This window comes from Lepisosteus platostomus, chromosome 2, assembly GCF_059453375.1.
Source record: "Lepisosteus platostomus isolate fLepPlt1 chromosome 2, fLepPlt1.hap1, whole genome shotgun sequence".
Classification (NCBI taxonomy): Eukaryota; Metazoa; Chordata; class Actinopteri; order Semionotiformes; family Lepisosteidae; genus Lepisosteus; species Lepisosteus platostomus.
The window spans coordinates 68,533,932-68,553,905 of NC_142612.1; the positions used below are offsets into that span (position 1 = coordinate 68,533,932).

The 19,974-nt window shown below is 41.3% G+C and overlaps 2 protein-coding genes across 2 annotated transcripts; both read left to right on the forward strand.

The window, feature by feature from the left end:
- Positions 1 to 1,734: 1,734 nt before the first annotated feature.
- Positions 1,735 to 12,522, forward strand: agxta (alanine--glyoxylate aminotransferase a). Its single transcript, XM_088615455.1, has 11 exons — positions 1,735 to 2,078; positions 3,815 to 4,007; positions 4,350 to 4,414; positions 4,819 to 4,919; positions 8,059 to 8,129; positions 8,521 to 8,605; positions 9,174 to 9,269; positions 9,920 to 9,989; positions 10,350 to 10,445; positions 10,752 to 10,880; positions 11,538 to 12,522. The coding sequence occupies exons 1-11, from the start codon at positions 1,806 to 1,808 to the stop codon at positions 11,643 to 11,645; spliced, it is 1,287 nt and encodes a 428-aa protein (XP_088471581.1). The 5' UTR covers positions 1,735 to 1,805; the 3' UTR covers positions 11,646 to 12,522.
- Positions 12,523 to 13,847: 1,325 nt separating this feature from the next.
- Positions 13,848 to 19,175, forward strand: dtymk (deoxythymidylate kinase (thymidylate kinase)). Its single transcript, XM_088615498.1, has 5 exons — positions 13,848 to 14,179; positions 15,995 to 16,103; positions 16,374 to 16,464; positions 17,504 to 17,701; positions 18,431 to 19,175. Exons 1-5 carry the CDS (start codon positions 14,050 to 14,052, stop codon positions 18,539 to 18,541), a joined length of 639 nt encoding a protein of 212 aa, XP_088471624.1. The 5' UTR covers positions 13,848 to 14,049; the 3' UTR covers positions 18,542 to 19,175.
- Positions 19,176 to 19,974: the final 799 nt, after the last annotated feature.

Here is a 19,974-nt window from a genome sequence, read left to right on the forward strand (position 1 = left end):
TAGCAAGACAATGTCTCTTGCACAGTCTAAAGATCTGTCTAGGTAACATCACTGGAAAAAACACAAATCTCACTAAATGCAATAATGCTTAAAACAAACTGTTGCTTATCTTTAGGTGTGCAGTTCAAAAACTAAAATGGACCAGTCTGTTTAAATACACAGACTTCCTATACAAACTGGCTTGGAGGACCTTTTCAAAACTTTCTGCAATGCATTCTTTACAATATAAAACCAGAATTTGTTCAAATTGTTTCCCAAACTAATGAAAAACAATTCTTTAGAAAACTGTCATGACATGGCATTCCACAGAATATGTGAGGGTTTATCTCTTTAAGGTCAAGTTTTTCATTTGTGTGATACTCATTAGAACATTTAAGAAACAAGCATAAAATAGACACTCAGCAGTTCTTTGGAATTTGAAGAAACAGGACATACCAGCCCCATGGTATAAGCCAATCAAAATAAGGATAAGTATATCTGTGAGCCAATCACTTCACTGGGAGAGTGTAGACACCTCTTTTGATTGTTAGTAAAATGATCTCAGGTCAGGTAAATATACTGGACAGAAAATCAATAAAACACTTCACCTCTCATACAAAACAGCAGGCCAAGACAGGACTTAACTCAAAGTAAAACTATGCTCTCTCACAAATTCACAAAAATCAACTCATATGTCCTGCCACTGCTTAAACTGGGTAGAGACACACCTTAAAAAAATGTTTATGTTAGTTTTAAACCTTCAGATATATTTATTTACTGTAGTTCCATCTCCTAATACATTGTGCCACTGTTTTTAAGCAGCAATTAGAAAATAATGGCGAAACTTTTTACTGGTCCAGCTGGAAAAAAAATAACATTACAAATCTGTATCTCAACACTCTTCTTTGCAGCTGAGACTCACAAAGGTAAAAAGGGATCACACATCACACAATGTAAAATATTGATTTGAGGATCACAGATTGAAGGGAAATAATACTTTTTGCTGCCCAAAATGATCTAAGGCAGTAGTAACCAACACTTTCCGTACACATTTCCGAAATTCCATTTGATCAGTGCTCTGAAATGTAAATAAATGAGTAACCCTTATCCTTGATTAGGTTTCATGTTGTTATTTTCAGCTGTGATAATGGTATAAACGTACAGGATACTGGATAGGAAGGGACAAAGCAATTTAGAATACTTTAACATCCCTATTTGAGTACCAACAACAACGTTTGAGCATTATCATGTGGTTTCATAGTTTTTAAAACTCTCTCTTGTAAGCATCCTTTTTCAGCTCTTCAGCATTGTCTCCTAAGTGTTGAGCACAAAAAAACAAGGGTCAGACCTCCCCTACTACAGATGTTGTGTCTCACACAAATAATGTGGAGATATATATTAATGCTAAACATCTGTCTAAAACCGTTAACCTTTATGAGATAACGGGATTTTTCTCAAATTACTTTTTAATTAAGGGGACAGTAGAGTGCTTAATTGATTGAGAATTTTGGTCTCGTTTCTAGAAAGTAGAGTTTGGGGCCAGCGAATCCCGTATGTTTAAAGAACCCCGCTGAGTTAATCTTTTTTAACCCCTTGGAGTCGGGATTTCTTTGTTTTGTCCTTTGTTTCTGTTTGTTTCTCTTGTAAATGAGCGTTTTCTTTGTCTCGCCTTCTTGTCTCGTGTAAAGTGACCCTCCAGGATCAATGCGTCAGAGGTCAAGGACCTGTTTGTTTTAAATTTAACTGCAAAGCCCAAATTTTAGTACTCTCTCCGTCTCCCCTTCAGAAACCGCACTGCCCAAGGAGCTGGAGAGGCGAGGCCAGCGATGATGCAGAGGACTTTGTTTTGCAGAGGTGCGTTCCTGGCGCAGCAGGTTGCGCTGGAGAGCGCCTTATCCACCAGGGTTTCAGCAAGCCTGGTGCCCCGGTACAGGCGCACCATGTCGTCCCTCTCAGTACCTCCACCTGCCTGCTTGCTTCAGCCTCTCCAGGCACCCTACCGCTACATGTTTGGGCCGGGACCCTCCAACCTTCCCCCCAGAGTCCTGGCTGCCGGAGGTAGACCTATAATCGGTCACATGCACAAGGAAATGTTCGAGGTAAACGACTTTTAAAATACCTTCGCAACTAAGACGCTTATAAGAAATGCTCGTTATTATTATTAATTATTATTATTATTTCATAAGGAATAATGGAAATATTACAGTTAAGTTGTTACATAATATTGGTAGCTAAACGTAAACTGAAAGTTTCGAAAATTACGTAATACACCCAAGACTCATGTCGCCTGTCTTGAGCTTTTCTTCAAAATATGAATGACATAAAGCAGGATTTCTCATTTTTTCACTGAATGAGCAACTCTAAGCCTAAAACAACACAAATGTAAATGAAGTTAACTGTAAATGATGATGAAACAGGTGACAAAAAAAGGTTTTTGTATTACACTTTTCCACTTTTCTATTAGGTTGATGAAATATAGACTGTATAATATTTCGTTATTTAAAGTTCATTAAAGTGTATGATACTTAACATATTCAGAGTAAATCTTTCATGATCAATTTAGAAATACGCATTCAGCGTACTACTTAACTCACGAAGTTATATATATAATATTTAATATTTTTATAGATTTAATAATGAACATAATAAAGTCGTTTTAAATTATTTTAAAATATTCCTTAACAACAGTAAAGTCATACAGTAATGATTATTACAAGTTCTACCGTAGTGTTCTCCCAATGACCGTGAAGTCATAAGCAGGAAACTTACTGTTTATAAAGAGTAATGCTCAACACCGCTGTATTTTGAGGGAATGTGTTTTCTGAGTTTTATTATTTCAAATCTAACTTATATTTGACACCTATATTTTAAAAATAGATATCTTTATCTAACACTACTAACTGCGACACGACTGTGTTGCCCCAAATTTTGTAAAATACAGTAAACCCTTCTTAAACGGGACGGCGCATGGAGTGTGTTATTGCCGAATGTCTGTTAAATTAACGAATCACGATTTTCAGAACTAATATACATAATGCTTTCTGAATATTTTGACAATTGCAATCAACAAAGTCAATGAAAATTGTCCCTGTGCCTTTTTATCATAGATACACAATCTCTTTATTTCATGTAGTAAATATACTGTATAAAATTTGCTAGGAAACACAAATACCTATTAATTTATATTCATGCCAAATAGACCCATCTACAACTATATTGTACAAAATGTTATTCATTGCTTTATTATTTTTTTATTTGATGTGATTTATTACATATTTGTCTATTTGTGTAGTGTACATTACTGTAATTGTTTTTGTAAAAATGTGTCATTTGAAGCACACTCTTTTATTAAAATGGAGTCATACCCTGATGCAGTCAGTGGTCAGTACAGGTACTTTAACAACATTATTTTTTACATCTTATTTACATCTTATTGTTTTGTATTTCTTCCGTTTTCCTCTGTTTTTGAAAATAAACCAAGCCTGTTGTGTGGACCATCTTTGTCCATTATTGCAAATGGGATTGTAATATTGCAGGGAAAGTCCAGTATTTTTTATCTTGCAAACAAAATTCCTCTTTCGTGATTTTGTCTGTTAAATGTGAAGTCCGTTAAAGCGAAGATTTACTGTACCACAAAACCAAGCAGTGCTGTGCTGTGAAAAAATACACCATGTGATGATTTAAATATTTCCTCCACTATGTCCAAACCTACCCCATAACGTCAGGGGCTCAGTTCTATGCTACAGTCCTGAGGCTTCACCCACAACCATGGATGTACAGTGTCCTGATGTTCCAGAGCTCTGACCCAGGTCTGCTGCTGCCCTGTGTGTTGCAGATCATGGATGAAATCAAGAAAGGTATCCAGTATGTCTTCCAGACACAGAATAAGCTGACCATGGCCATCAGCGGCTCTGGCCATGCGGCCATGGAGGCGGCCGTCTTCAACGTCGTGGAGCCTGGGGAGGCCGTCCTCATCGCCATCAATGGCATCTGGGGCGAGCGGGTGGCCGACATCGCCGAGAGAATCGGTATGTCGCTCTTAAAACCCTGAGGAGCCCTCTGACTGGGGACAGCGGCGGCTTTTGAACAACACAATTGGGGGTTGTTGGTCACACACGACTACTAGACAATTATTTAAGCTAATATGACTTTTATGTTCCAAGCTCTGCATGTGTGTGTCTTTCTCAGGGCAAAAATACAGAACTTTTCCATTTTAAGATCTCCTGAAACACAGGCAGCATAATTGTGGGCTTTAACCCAGGTTTTTTGCATAACGGACATGGACAACTGTTTTGCATGACTACATTGCCTGAGTGTACCTTGTCATTTTAGCTTCCAACCCTGGAAATTGCTTTCTTCCAACAACACAGGTGCAGACGTTAAGAGGATTGTGAAACATCCTGGGGAAGGGTTCTCTCTTCCAGAAATTGAACAGGTGACATACTATTGAGCATTTATAAAGGTCACGGGGGCCAGTGTAGACTACATTAGTCACTCTTCATTAATCACGGGGATTCTGATATGTAATCTGATGAAAGAGAGACTCCAGCTTGAGTCAATATTTAGTTCAGACACTTCAAGAAGCTGCTGTGCTGAGTCCTAGCTTTGCATTATTTTGGTTCTCCTCACTTTCACCCTGCAGCTTCCCCTTGCAGAGAGTCACATGATGGGTTAGGTCCATCTGTAAATGAGTCCACATACACTGTCTGCTTACACTGCCAGTTGCATTTGAGCAGAGTCTTCAACTCTTGAATGAATAAATGGTCACTGTCCCCTAAGTGAACCGTTCCATAGCTTTGATTTGTTTGAGTGATCAATTGATCGGTTGTCCTCCTGCAGGCCTTGACACAGTACAAGCCCGTGCTCTTCTTCATCACTCATGGGGAGTCTTCCTCTGGATTGGTGCACCCCATGGATGGGATTGGCGACCTGTGTCACAAGTAAGTGTGTCTTCAGAATCTCAGACTTCCCGCACAAGAACCGTTGTGGCCTGCTGCTGAAACCTAGGAATTGTCCAAAGAAACAGGAACATGAGAAGAGTCTCAAACAGTCCACCAGAGGCTCGTCGATGTGATACCAATGAAAAGCAGACAGAATCCAACTGATTATCACCAGGACGTTTACTTGGCAGACATTCTCAATTAAATGGGAACTGCAGTCCCAATTTCTCAGACCGGATATTAAATCTTGGTAACAAAATAAATTGACATTATAGAGCAGGGGTTGGCAAACTACAGCCCGTGGGCCAAATCCGCCCTGCTGAACCTTTCTGAGTGGCCCGCAGCTCCCTGCTGTTTGAATCTCGTGGGTTACTTTTTGTATCAGATATTGAAAATCTTCCACCAGTGGCCTCTACTTGTGAGCTCTGCTGCTCTCTCTTCTGAGGTGCCATTTAGGCCATTATTCAAACTTTACCTCTCATACACACACAAATTGCTGTCACATACACACACAGTTACACTTACACTCTCCATTTTACCACCCACATAGACACAAAACCCTCTCACATGCACTAGTTTTACCTCTCACATACACACAAAATGCTCTCACATTCACTAGTTTTACCTCTTACATACACACAAAACACTCTCACATTCACTAGTTTTACCTCTCACATACACACAAAACGCTCTCACATTCACTAGTTTTACCTCGCACATATACATAAAACACTCCTTCACAATGTGAACATGATAGACAAAACTAGTGCATGTGAGTGCATATTATGTGTATGTGAGAGGTAAAATGAAGAGTGTGAGAGCATTTTATGTGTATGTGAGAGGTGAATTATGGCCCAATGTAGGCAGTCCGTCTAAAACAAAAGGATTTTTTAACACTTTCGCTTACTTAACTTGCACCCTACAAATATTTGTACTTTGTCAATGGTCAGATAACTACACCAACCCCGAATTCACAGGTACTACATTGGACTGTTTGATGTGCAGGAGGGCTATCCTTCCAGGAACGACACATATTACAGTGCCTATGTTATTGGTATTACGATCCTGTTTGCTCAAGGTGGACCGATTCCTTGCAGTAGTTTATCCTTATACTTACAATCGTTATATAACTAGGACAGTAGTTATAGATGTTTTTCTGTTGGTTTTTTCTTAACAATTCAGAACCTCGTTACCATCGATGTAGCTGCAAAAATGAACGCATGTGGTATTTTATCGCTCCAGGCAATAATAATTGCGAGACTGGGACCCTGGTTGAAACCCTGGCAGCACGGTGCCAGGAGAATAACCTCTCTCTGAACATCAGTAAGACTAAGGAGATGATTGTGGATTATAGGAAACACCAGGGAGGAGATCACATACCTATTTATATCAATGGGACTGCAATGGAGAGGGTCAGCAGTTTTAAGTTCCTGGGAGTTAACATCACAGAGGACTTAACCTGGACCCACCACACCAACATCGTGGTCAAAACAGCATGGCAGGGCCTATTCTTGCTCCGCAGGCTAAAGAAGTTCAGCATGCCGTCACATATCCAGGCCAGCTTCTACAGGTGCACTATTGAGAGCATCCTGACTGGTTGCATCACTGCCTGGTATGGGAACTGCTCCACCCGGGATCGCAAAGTACTGCAGAAGGTGGTGAAGTCAGCGCAGCTCATTTAGCGGCTGTGAGCTACCAAACATCCAGGCTGTATACTCAGGGAGATGTCTTAGGAAGGCCAGGTCCATTCTCAAGAACCCCAGTCATCTCAGTCACAAACTTTTCTCTCTCCTACCGTCTGCTAAACGGTACCGAAGCATTCAATCAAAGTCCAACAGATTACTGAACAGCTCCTACCTCCAGGCAGTAAGATTGCTAAATAGCCAGGCTGCAGTTCCTTCAGCAAATCACCTGTAATGGCTACATGGACACAGTTTTCAGTGTATTTGGCATACTGCACTACTTTGACATAATATATTGCATAGACCATGGACACAAAGCAGCTCTATTTATATCGAGTTTTGTCTGAGTTTATCTTACTCAATTTCTATTGCATTATTATCTATTATTATGTAGCCTTATTTTGTAACCTTAATTTTGTGATTTTTATCCCCCCGGGGAGCTCGCAGAAAAGACATTTCATTGCCAGCAACTACTGCTACATGCTGTATTGTTGTGCATTTGATAAATAAACTTTGATTGATTGATTGATTGAGTGTTGATGAACGTGAAACTGTACTTCATCGCTAAATACCAGATGCCATGTCGTTATCTTCTATCATGAAGCACTAATCAGTGGCATGGTTGCAAGGTTTTACTTGGGTAGTTGCAACGGCTCCGTTTCAACCCGAAAGATCAGATAATTTCCCTGGTGCAGGCCCTGTGCATGCTGCATTGATAGAAGAACACTCATCTCAGGCGTCGAAGCTGATGACAAGCTATTGCTTCTGATGTGGCTAAGATGTTATTAATTGGAGCTACAGCTTGGCTTAGCGCTTGCTGCAGTTGAGGTTGATTTCTTTCCTCCATCCTGGAGTGCAGCAGAAAGCTTGTTGATAATTTTTCTCAGCCAATCACATTGGGCCATTTAGACGGACTGCCTACATTGGGCCATAATTCACCTCTCACATACACATAAAATGCATTCATATTCACTAGTTTTGTCTCTCACGTTCATATTGTGAAGGAGTGTTTTATGTATACATTATGTGCGAGGTATGTGTTTTGTGTGTGTGAGAGGTAAAACTAGTAAATGTGAGAGCTTTTTGTGTGTATGCCAGAACAATTTTTGTGTGTATGAGAGGTAAAGCCCGTCAGACATCAGCTTTAGCCCAGGTTACATACACCCGTGCTACAACTGATTCTTACCGTAAATTCATTTGGATTTTTGTTGCCTACTGTGATTGGCTCAGTCACGCAAATGACGTCTAGTGTATGCTATCTTGACTGACAAGAGGCTAACTATAAGTTATTCCTGCCATTTTGAAAAAAAGAAAGATCGATGCAGAGGGTAGAAAATTTCATTGACAAATGGTCAAAATAGTACTTTCGTGTCCCTTGGAAAGAAAATGTTACGTGCTTTATCTGTCAGGAAACAATCGCCGTTATGCAAAGTGTAAAGTGTCTTGTTCTCTTTCAGGCACAACTGTTTGCTTTTAGTAGATTCTGTGGCATCTCTGGGTGGTGCACCACTACACATGGACAAGCAAGGTAATCCTGACTGACAGTTCCCTGCAGCCACTGGGTCCTGGTGCTCAGATTGGGCTGGATTCTAACTGCTCTCTACCACACAGCATAAGACTGGATCCACTGTTGTGCGGGGTTGGGGATGTAATGCACAAGTACATTTTAAACGGCAACCAGGATCAGTGGAGTTTTCACTACTAAAAAAATGAAAGTAAAAAGATGTAAAATCCACTCAAAACAAAACTTATTGAGAGGCCTTTTCCTCTCCTTACATAGGTTTAAGGTGTAATTGTTCTCCTGGTCTTTACAATGAACTTACAAACTTCATGAACAGCTGTTAGCTTTATAGCTGAGTGCTTGCCATTGCCTGGTGGTAGCAAGCAGCTCCAGTCTGTCTCTATCCCCGTATTCACAGGCATTGACATTCTCTACAGTGGTTCACAGAAGGCACTGAACTCTCCCCCTGGGACTGCACCTATCTCCTTCAGTGATCAGGCCAGGTGAGGGAAATGAGCTTTCACTCAAAATGACTCTTCCTCTTCTTATTGCACTGGGACTAGTAGCATTACTTCTCAATTAAATTCAAGCTTTATTGTCCATTTGGGGAAATTTGTTTTTCAGCACACTCCCAATATAACACAATGACAGACAACATTTTACCACCAAATAACTTTTCTTTTATATAATCAGAAACTGGGATTTGAGTGTTAGAGGTCTTACTCACTGATTGACTAGAAATCAGGTGGCTACGGGCCTCAGTGTGTTACCTGTCTGTCCTGAGGATAGATTGTAGGGCAAATTTTACAGCTTTTATAAAACTTTGAATTATTACGTCTAAAACTGTAGATGAAAATTGTATCAGTGGTTCACTGTAAACTCCCATGATACTTATACACCCTTCAAAATGATAATTTTAATAATAATTTAAAGGAATTTATTTCCCTTTGTCCTTCTGTGGTTAATACGAATAGTGTTGCCTTGCTTCAATGCTGAGATACACTAAAGAGTTCTGAGATTGATTGTCTGTAGTTGCAGACTGATATTTCCTTTCTTTTATCCACTGTACAGCAAGAAGATCTTTAGCCGAAAAACGAAGCCAGTCTCTTTTCTCCTGGACATGAGGTGGCTTGCCAATTACTGGGGCTGTGATGGAAAGCCCAGAGTGTAAGTCTCAATACTTTCATGGTGACCCACATTTACTCTTAAACATGTGGACAACATCATCAAAGATAAATAACCCCTAGTGTCACTCCAGTCACATGAATATGTGATATTGCCTTCAGCTGATTTATTTTCTTTCACTACGAGTCATCGTGTTCATTGTAATTCCTTTGTTTATGCAACTTTCACAGTTGTTTGCTGTGGTCGAGGGGTTGTTCCTGTGAAGTGCAGTCAGATCAGCGCCAGATGGCTAATTTATTTTATTTTCTGAAGCAATTCTGTTTTTCCTTCCACATGCTAGATTGCTGCCAGTGATCCTTCTGGAGGCTTTTCAGAAGCTCTGTATGCTATTGTCATCATTCAGGTTGATAAACTAAACATGGCTCAGAAACTACAACCAAGTCAAACAAGAGGGAGAAAATGGAACAGCAAGAAAAAATAAAATTGACACAAACTACACACCTTTAGCCTCAGCAGTCAGGCACTTTCAAGCCCATTCAACACGATAAAGCATAAAGAATGTACAGTGCACACCTTCACTCAACCTGCTGAGCTCCAGGTGTACAACACAACGTGAGGATCTGTCTGGACAAAATGAACGAAGAGCTAAGTGATCTCACCAGGCTTGTCTGGATCTCCTTATCTGTCTACAGGTATCATCACACGGGCCCCGTGTCTGGATTCTTCTCTCTCAGGGAGAGCCTGGCCATCATGGCTGAGCAGGTGAGGGGGCTCAGTACTGCAGTTTCAGGCATTCTGTTACACGCCACGGAGCGCCTGTTTTCAGCGAAAGTGAACGTTTCCAAAATACAATCCAGAAACAAGTGAATGAATATCACTCCTGGAGAGCATGCTGAGCCACACACATTATGATACATTGAACACCTTTACAGCTCTAATTGGTTTTCTGAATATGACAGTTTCCAGAATCTAACTAAAGCGCTGTTTATATACAGTATTTACATTTATATAAAACATTGTATATTTATCAATTGTACTGGGCTTCATATTTTAGATGCTGTGTGTATGCTGCCCTCTTGTGGCAGTTTCCTGTAAGTGACTAGTTTCTGTATCTATACTAAGGGCCTGGAGAAGTCCTGGAAACAACATGAGGAGGTGGCAGAGTACTTACACCAGGGGCTGGAGAATCTAGGACTGAAGCTGTTTGTGAAGGAGAAGGTGAGTGTCAAAGGAGAATAGTATATGGGCAACATGGTGAGAATCTAAAAGGCTAACTTAATTTAACAACTAAAACTAAAATAGTTTTACATGGAACTGGAATGGAGCTTAGAAACAAAGGTTAAAGAAAGTCTTGACAGAGTGCAGGTAATAAGCACTCCCTTTCCAAATAATGACCAATAACGTCCTGGGTGTTCCCTTGATCTCCCGACTAGTGCTTCCCCGACCAATTTAAATTCCGTCTTTAAGACAAGTGCTTCTAGTTTCTTTTACCCTGTTGTTGACTTTGTTGGGTGTGACTCCCAGCATCTGAGGCTCCCGACAGTGACCACCATCACAGTGCCCCAGGGATACGACTGGAAAGAGATCACAGCCTACGTCATGAAGCACCACAGCATGGAGATCACCGGCGGCCTGGGGCCCTCTATTGGCATGGTGAGTACAGGGTTTGAATGGCGTGTTTGTGTTTGAAAGTGAGAAGAGAGGGTGGGAAAGGGGCACCTGGGCCATTGAAAAGTGAAAAGTCCTACATCTTTGTGAAATCGATCCAACAACTTTAAAATACTTCATTTGTAAAGGTTTACAGATAGCAGGGCCCAGGGGCGGTTTGGTTTTCATGGTGGGGAGTCAGGAGCTGCAGGCCATATGAGCTGAAAGTGCCTCCTCTCTGCCTGCTCTTATTTGTCTGTGCCATGTTTGTCATGACAGGCTCAGCTGGACTATGGAAAACCCTTCTCCAGATAAAAGTCTAACCTGATTGATGATTTCAAGAGACTTATCAAATCAACAGGGGTATAGCACTCCAGGACTGTTGCTGTTTGCTACTAGCTTAAGGAGTTTCTTTGTTCAAGCTGATCACTCAAGGTCTAAGAAATATATGTAAATTAAGAGTAAACAGCCACGTTTCAAGTTTAAACTCTAAAGTTGAAAGAGTGCATTGCTGAAGCTGTCCTGCACTTGTTTAGCCAATATCTACTGTATGCCTTTCTTATCTTGAATGTAACTGATTGTCAGGGAGTGCGTTTATTTTGTCCATAGCCAGAATTTCAGATTTCAGTTCACTCATCCTTTTGGGTGTGTTGTGTGCCGCAGGTTCTGCGAGTGGGGCTGATGGGATATAACTGCAACAAGACCAACGCTGACCGTGTTCTCCAGGCGCTGGGAGATGCGCTCAAACACTGTCACAAGAGCAAGGTGTAGGAGGGAGGTGCCAGCCCCCAGCCCCTCACGGGCCAGTTCTAAAGGAAGACGGGGTCTTTGCTGGAGGGTCTGCATTTCTGTAGGGAACAACGCAAGATATGTGCATTATGGATATGCATTTCGGAAGCATCCCTTGAACTGCTGTCCCAACAAGAGGATTTTCATTTCTCCCTTTTGTTTTGTAATTACACCCCCAACCCCCACCACCCTTGTAAATCTGTAAATCTGAACCTCTGTTCTGACCACGAGAGCTCAGGAATTACGAATGAGCCTCTCCAGGCCTCGGATGCAGAGTCCTGCAGTTCTTGCTAATTAAGATCTAAAAACAACGAGTAATTTGACTTCTTGTGCAGATAATTAATTCCTTTCAGTATTTTAGGGCCTCAAGGACAGCCTACGCAAGCTCAGTGGTGATTGCACAGATCCTAAAGACAGCGAAGGTTAGATCCCCCCCTGCAGACCATTTCTTGTGACAGTCCTTTGGATCCGTACCTGTCGAGCTGCAACAAGCTGATACAGCACACTGCTCCTTAATAATGCAACACCATAGCTTACTGCATGTTGCTCTGGTGCAAAAAGTATTGTTTGAAAGCGTACACGTGAATGTAAAGCATTTTAATAACCTGCAGTGCAATGCTAAATTGGAATAAGCAACGTATAAACAGGTTTACTGATTTCAGGGAATTTATATAAGCACATAAGAATATGTACAAATAAGTAGAGCCATTTGGCTCATCCAGAGCCAAAACTGAACAGTAAATGTACTTCTTATACATGTATTGCATTTTTTAAATGGTAATTTTGAAAATAAAAAAATATTTAATTCTCTGTAAACGTGCTTGTTTCAGGCAATAAATGTTGTACCTCTGAACATCTACACCATGTATACAGTATGTGTTGATGAGCATTTCCATTACTTTTGTGCAAACAGGCCTCCTGAGTGGGTTACTGGCATCAGCATGAATTAAAACATGTAGCTGTGATTAGACCAGACGAATGTAAAGAAGCCATCTTTTAATTCAAAAGACAAAGCCGTTCGGTTGCATATTCTTCATTATTTACACAGCGTAATCCTAAAGTGCTCTATAAGGCAGTAAGCAATTAAAAGAAAGCTGGCACACAATCTATATATGAAATGGCAGAAAAATACGTAGTACGAGTGCACTACATAACAAAAATGACAGTTATTTGGGGTATAAATCGAGTAGAGCACTTATGTGCACTTTCTATATGAAGAGAACTGCACGGTCTTGATTCTTCGAAGAAAACAGCCCTCTAACTCATCAGACGGAGGTGAAAGAAAATATCTGGACATGACAGGACAGGATCCCTTTCTTAGTACCTTAAACAGATAACTAAGCGGAACAAGTCGACTTGGATTATAACTAATATATACATGTTTAGTTTTAATTAAGAAACTAGTCGGGTTAAATGATGAACTGACGAGGCATCCCCTTCAACTTAAACAACGAGAAAAGCTGTAACTTCAGAACAGCATATAAATTAAAAGGTTAATACACGACGGTTAAGAATGCATTCAGGTGTATCGGAGTATGAAGGCAACAGAAAATTTAAAAAGTACGAGAGCTTTTATCTGAAGTCCGGAGACTTAAAATATTAAAACCAGAAATATAGTCAAATACACGCCCAACAGGCTTGCGAGTACTGAAAATGGCAGTAAAAACGCTCCATAAATCAAAGTTGTATTAAAGACCAAAAGGAGCTGCTATTGTTTTGTCTAAACAGTTAAGTAGAAACAGCTTATATATATATTTATAAAAAAAACTTTTTTCAAATACTAAGAGGATGAACTCATGGATATACAATAAACAGCCTAAAGAGAATCTGCACAGCGCTGTAAAACCGGAAAAGGAGGGGTAATAGTACGTCATCTAAACCGGGAGTGTCTTGGTGACGTTTAACAACAAACCGCTACCGTAAAATCAAGAATATAAGTATCGTCCCATTTTAACGTGGAAATTAAATCTTGAAGAATCACTTCAATAAACGGAATAACCTATGTTGATAAGCTTTCATACATGGTGAGAATCAAATAATTTACATTTGTATTTCATCATCATTTGTATAAACATATAAACTGTCATCTTTATACAAAATCTTTCTCAAGGTTTGTAGTTTGCAAATTAAAATGCGTTTTCTGTCTTAGTTCCTTGTTGTACGGTACGTTTTAATTATTCAAAGATGGCCTCCTCTTTGACGACGTTAACAGTAGTTGGAGATTGTGGAAGGTTTGGTCAAAAAAGGCGCGTATTTTTTTTTAAGGCTAGTAAAGGTCATGCATAGGCAGACCTCAAGTATTATGCAGAGAAGTAACACTTGAGGGAACGGAGCATATTCGGATTACAGACGATTTTTTAGGATTTGAATTTTCTCTATTCTGGAGATGTCGTGTAGGAGGGGAGCCTTGATTGTGTTAGAAGGGGTTGATCGCGCTGGGAAGACTACACAATGCAAGAAGCTGGTTCAGGCGCTACAGGAGAGTGGCCATCGGGCTGAAATTATGAGATTCCCCGGTAAATTTTCTTTCCTGTATCTTTCCCATTCGTAAAGCCTCTAAACTTCATCGCTGTCAAAGCGACTGCAAAGCTTGCACCGTTGCAAAACATAAACGTTTCGGTTCACGCGTTTATACATTTCTTTACATTTGCATTCTAATGTGTACAAATATACAGTTATGTGCTTCTTATTTAACTTTATAATCCGTCGGGAATGGAGATCTCTTTGAAAGGTCTTAAGTAAATAAGTTACTTAATAACTGATATTTGTAAAATAAGGAATATTGCAACTGATGGATCTGAAATAGCAATAATAAAGAATAATTTACCAGTACTATAAGGAATACAATACTTAAAAATATCGCGAAGAGCCCCGAGTATGAATGATATGCACGCGTTGTTACGGTCTTCCAACCCGGAAGTGAATAACAGGGTGCTGCACACGTCACTCACGTAACTGTGCTGGTGTGCAGAGGGAACATGAACGGAGGCGCAGTGTACTTTAGCAAAAACACGTTTCAGCTGAAGCAACGCGATGCTTTGTGATGTTGCAAATGTGTTTTGAGGTCGCTAACCCAAAAAGCGACTTGTCATTAATTTAATTATTAAACACATGTCCTGTGGACGGTGTAATAACACTGAAATATGTTGTGCATGGTCACCGAGATGAGTGTTATTCCATCATCAGATCTATGTTAGGTCTCTGCCCCCGCCAAGCAGTTCAATTGTATGCACTTTTAAGTTTACATATCACCACTGTGTAGTGCTTTTTTGCTGCTACACTTTCGGCATGCAAGTTGTAGTTTTTTATTCTTGCTGTTTTCAGTTTGTGCTTTGCACGTCATCGTGAATTTCTCATATACTGTACCTTGGGAGGAAATGACAGAGAACAAATGGATTAGAAAATACATTGAAAGGGAATACAATAAGATGGTAATGGATTCCAGTTTATGGTCAAGGACAATGTAATTTTAAACTTGTAAGTGATTACCTTGAACTGGAATCATAGGCTTTGTTAGTTCAGCCTAGAATGTTATAAAAGATTATGTGTGTTTTGCATAGTTTTTCAGGCTGTGCTTGGTGAGATGCATTCCAACACAGAAGACAGCTTTAGACTCCTAAGAGTGCTGGATCTAGACTCTAAACTGGTTGCAATCCTGTGACAGCTTCTGAAAGAGTAATAATCATTAATAATTGGTTACACTTATATAGCGCTATTCTGGAAACTCCACTCGAAGTGCTTTACAGGTAATGGGGACTCCCCTCCACCACTAATGTGCAGCCCCACCTGGATGAGGCGACGGCAGCCATAGTGCATCAGAACGCTCACCCCACATCAGCTATCAGTGGGGAGGAGAGCAGAGTAATGAAGCCAATTCAAGATGGGGATTATTAGGAGGCCATGATTGGTAAAGGCCAATGGGAAATTTGGCCAGCACATCTGGGTTACACCCCTACTCTTTTTGAGAAACACCCTGGGATTTTTAATGACCACAGAGAGTCAGGACCTGGGTTTTATGTCTCAATCGAGGGACGGAGCCTGTTTTATATTATATTGTCCCCGTCACTATACTGGGGCATCAGGACCCACATGGACCCCCTGTTGGCCCCACGAACACCTCTTCCAGCAGCAACCTGTTTTTCCCAGGAGGTCTCTCATCCAGGTACTGACCAGGCTCACACCTGCTTAGCTTCAGTGGGTTGCCAGCTGTGAGCTGCAGAGTGATATGGCTGTGATTTGCCATCTCGGGGTTTTTGATTTCATTTGCTTGATATCCTTTCCTAATGTGTCTCCTGGGCTCCGCTGAGGGTGTGTTCCTGTTGTTTCTCCAGACAGGACGACAAAGATAGGCCAGTTAATCAGCGCCTATCTGGAGAAGAAGAGTGACCTGGAGGACCACACTGTGCACCTGCTCTTCTCTGCCAATCGCTGGGAGCTTGTGTAAGATGCCTTTCTGCCGCCCTGTAGCCTGGGGCAAAAACCGCTTTCGGTCTCCTTGATGCAGATGTTAGAAAGTGATCAGCTCTCGGTTCTCCCATGCGGTTGACAGCAATCTAAACTCATGTCTGGATGCTTTCAGGGGACGCTCCTCGCATTTTAAGAACAGGTAGACAAGCCCAGTAAGCAAGCTGCCTGCGAGGAGATGATTTCAGTACCACTGCTGTGAATGCTAAATAGTGGCTTGTATGTTCGTGTGATCTGGCTCCGCAGACCTGCGATGAGGCAGAAGCTGGAGCAGGGCGTAAGTCTGGTGGTGGACAGATACGCTTTCTCTGGAGTGGCGTTCACCAGCGCCAAGCCGGTGAGTACTCAGGCTCCGGTGCTCTGTAGTGTGGGTTAGGAACTTAGAAGGCCGACGTTTCAGTAGGTTGTAAACCCGTTTCTCTGTTTGACGAAAATGCGATACTACAGAGCACGTGAATTCTTACCGACAGTTCGAATAAAGAAAGCCATCTTCGAAACAACGAAGAAGCGGTTACGAAGGAAAAGTTTGAAACCTCCGCCAGAAGCAGAGAGGTGAAGAGAAGGGTGTTATACGACTGGTTTCCTATTGAGTGTTCGCGTCACCTTCCGTTAATTAGTGTGGCTGAGAGAGAGCGCCTAGCCTGCGAGGGGCATGTATGATACAGTTCACCGCGGCTTGCTCCGTGTGGTGTTCGCTGTTGTGTGCAGGTTTAGGCTACATCATGGACCTTAACATTGTAAAGACAATGAAAATTGTGAGTGTGTGCATAATCACACAAAAAGCAAATGAAGTGGTTACTATATAGTACTGTACTTAGGTCTCATGAATGATGTCTAGCTGGGCTAGAAGTGTTTTTTATTACTAAAAACAAACAGTATGAATGCTAGTTGTTATTGTTTGTCATTTTTTGGTGAAAAATGTAAAAGTAGGGGTGACATTTCTGGGGTCCGGAATGGTTCGTAATTTTTCCCCATAAGAAATAATGGAAATCGTTTTTTCTGTTTACTAATGTTCACCGAACGAAAGGGTTTTTGGGAACTATCTACATTGTAAAAAGAAGTACGGGTGTATGTTCCTGGTGTGTTTTCCTGACTTTGTGAATGTAGCTCTCGTTGGGGACGTGACGGGGGCCGTGAGGATCTGGAGGGGGTTATGGGTGATGTCGGTGGCTTACTGAGCCCTAGCATGTAGCACGCCTGGCCTAGCGAGATCAAGCAGAGAGCATCCAAAGAAGAAGCAGTCCAGTGTAAATCGCCTGGCCAGCGTTAACGGAGTTCCAGTCCTCCAGGGAGAGCTGGGTCATGATTTTGCCATCGAAAGATGACGTTGGCTCCCTCTGTGGCGAGCTGGATTGAGTGTGTCTGTGGTGTTGCAGGGCTTCTGTCTGGACTGGTGTAAGAAGCCCGACGTGGGGCTGCCCAAACCAGACCTGGTGCTGTTCCTCCAGCTGAGTCCCGAAGAGGCCGCGTGCCGGGGGGAGTATGGCGCCGAGCGTTACGAGAGCAGTGACTTCCAGAGGAACGTGCAGCAGCGATTCCAGCAGCTTATGAAGGACCCCTCCCTGAACTGGAAGGTGATCCCAACCCCCTGCAGTATTTAGAGACAATTAGCAAAGCAGAGCACTCTCCTTATTCTCATATCCAGTGTATGCAAACAGCACAGGATGTGATATAAGTTTATCCAAAGTGACTAACATCTGCCCCTGTTTGTCTGGCTGCTTGTTTTACTGGGACAATTCAGGTGATGTACCTTGCTCAGGGGTACAACCGCTGTGTCTCACCTGGGGTTTGCAAGTTCAGAACCCTAACCACAGCGCCACGCTGCAGAGACAGTGAGCGGAAACGGTTCACATTAAAATCAAATTGTTCAGAGGGGATTAAACACATGACCAAATGTTTTTAACAGTGAGGCCATCTCAGATGAACACGTTACCTTCATATTCACTGGGGTTTAGTCCACCTTGAACATCTTTCTAAAAACAGGGGATTGAGTACAATAGGAAAACCAATGTGTGTAGTATATTTCAGTTCCCTCTGTGTCAATATCCAGACAAGCAGGAAGTAAGAAGCAAGAGGGCACTGCTGGGGAAAATCCACAACTTCTGCTTAGCCCAATAGTAACGTTAGTGGAATCGAGGGATTGATTTAACTGTTGCACAAATTCTAACAAAATAAAGCTTTGCCAGAGTTCTGTAGATTCAGCCGTAGATGTGTGCCCAATGGCCTGCACATGAATTTCAGTGAATGGCTTTTTGACAAGCCTTGATTTTTTTTCTCAAGGCTCTCCGTTCTTCCTCTTTCAGGTGATTAATGCAGCCCAGAGCATAGAGGATCTGCATACAGAGATCAAGACTCACAGTGAGGCTGCCATCAAAGCTGCCACCAACCAGCCAATCACAGAGCTCTGGAAGTGAGTCTCAATCCCAGAACAGTGCATCACACTAGCATTCTGGGATGTGCAGCTCCATTGCTGGGAGACCACCGACACTATAGGTTCTTATTCCACCCCAACTCATTAATTATCTAGTTGATCTAATTGACTAACTGGATCTGTTTAACACCTATCCTCAGTTATTCACATACTGGAAGTAGATGTATAGGACGTACTGGGTCTCAGACACACAGGGTGTTAGCTGTGCATGCTTGGTAGCGCAAGTGTAACTGTAGGGAGTTTGCAAAAAACAAATATTGAAGAGTTTTGAGAAGACACCCCCTGCTTTGTTAATCAATATCAGTGTTGTTTTTGTGTTATGGAAGGAATTCTGTGATGTTTTTCATCAACTTAAAAGATGCTTTGCAAGCACATTTTTCTATGCTTGTATATTCCATTAGGTCAAACTCCATTGGTGTTAGTGATAATCTTGTCCAAATATTACTGCAGAATGTACTATGTAAAAGGTGCTTGAAGTCTAAACAGATTGCAAGATGGAGCTGAGTTAACCAGTTGCTGCTAGAAAGGATTGAGTGCTGACTTGAACACCTTTCCTTTTTTAATGAGCTTCATACAATTCTGGGACCTGTTTGTTGAAAATAAATTTACAAAACGTATGCATACGATCCATATCTCTGATCTGCTAAGTCACCAGAAGTTAATGCATGTATATGTGAGACGTTTTTCCATTGTAGGGGAGCAGTAACAACCAAAACTGACCAGGACTGGGGAGAAGTAAAATAACTATCTCGCACATGTCTTGTCAACAGTACTCTGTAAACAACTTTAATAAAAAACGTTTTATCTTTTCAAAGATTATTCCCAATATTTAGAACAAGGGATCCGACAGCACTCATAGTGTTTGATTTCTATATATCTTCTCTTTCAGAAGAACAAATCTTAAAATTGGTAGAACACTTGTCTTGGTCTTGCCATAACGACAGCTTTTAATACACAAGTCTGAAAAAAATACTTGTAGGTCCACACATAAAACTTGTTCATATCAACTGATAATGTAGGTGGTGATCATAAGAGAGCCAGACGGAAACGACGGTATGCAGATAAAAACAGAGCCCTAGTGTCTTCTGATCCCCAAACTCTTCTCCTCACAGTGTGTTTTTGTCACAGAAGTCGATAAAATATTGAAAGGAGCTCCAGCTATGATGGATTTACATCCTTCTAATGTAACACAGCAATACAAACTGCAATATGGCCAAACGTTGCAGGCATCTGACGTTTATGTACATAATGGAACTTGTCCTTGAATCAAGTGGGGGGGGGGGGGACATCTGGGAAAAAGAGAGCAGCTAACTGCTGTGAAGCTGAAAGTAATGGTAATAAAATGATCCTAGCAATTAGTATGTGAATTGGAAAACAACCTTTAGAACTTTTCAAGCACACTTAATTGGCCCATAC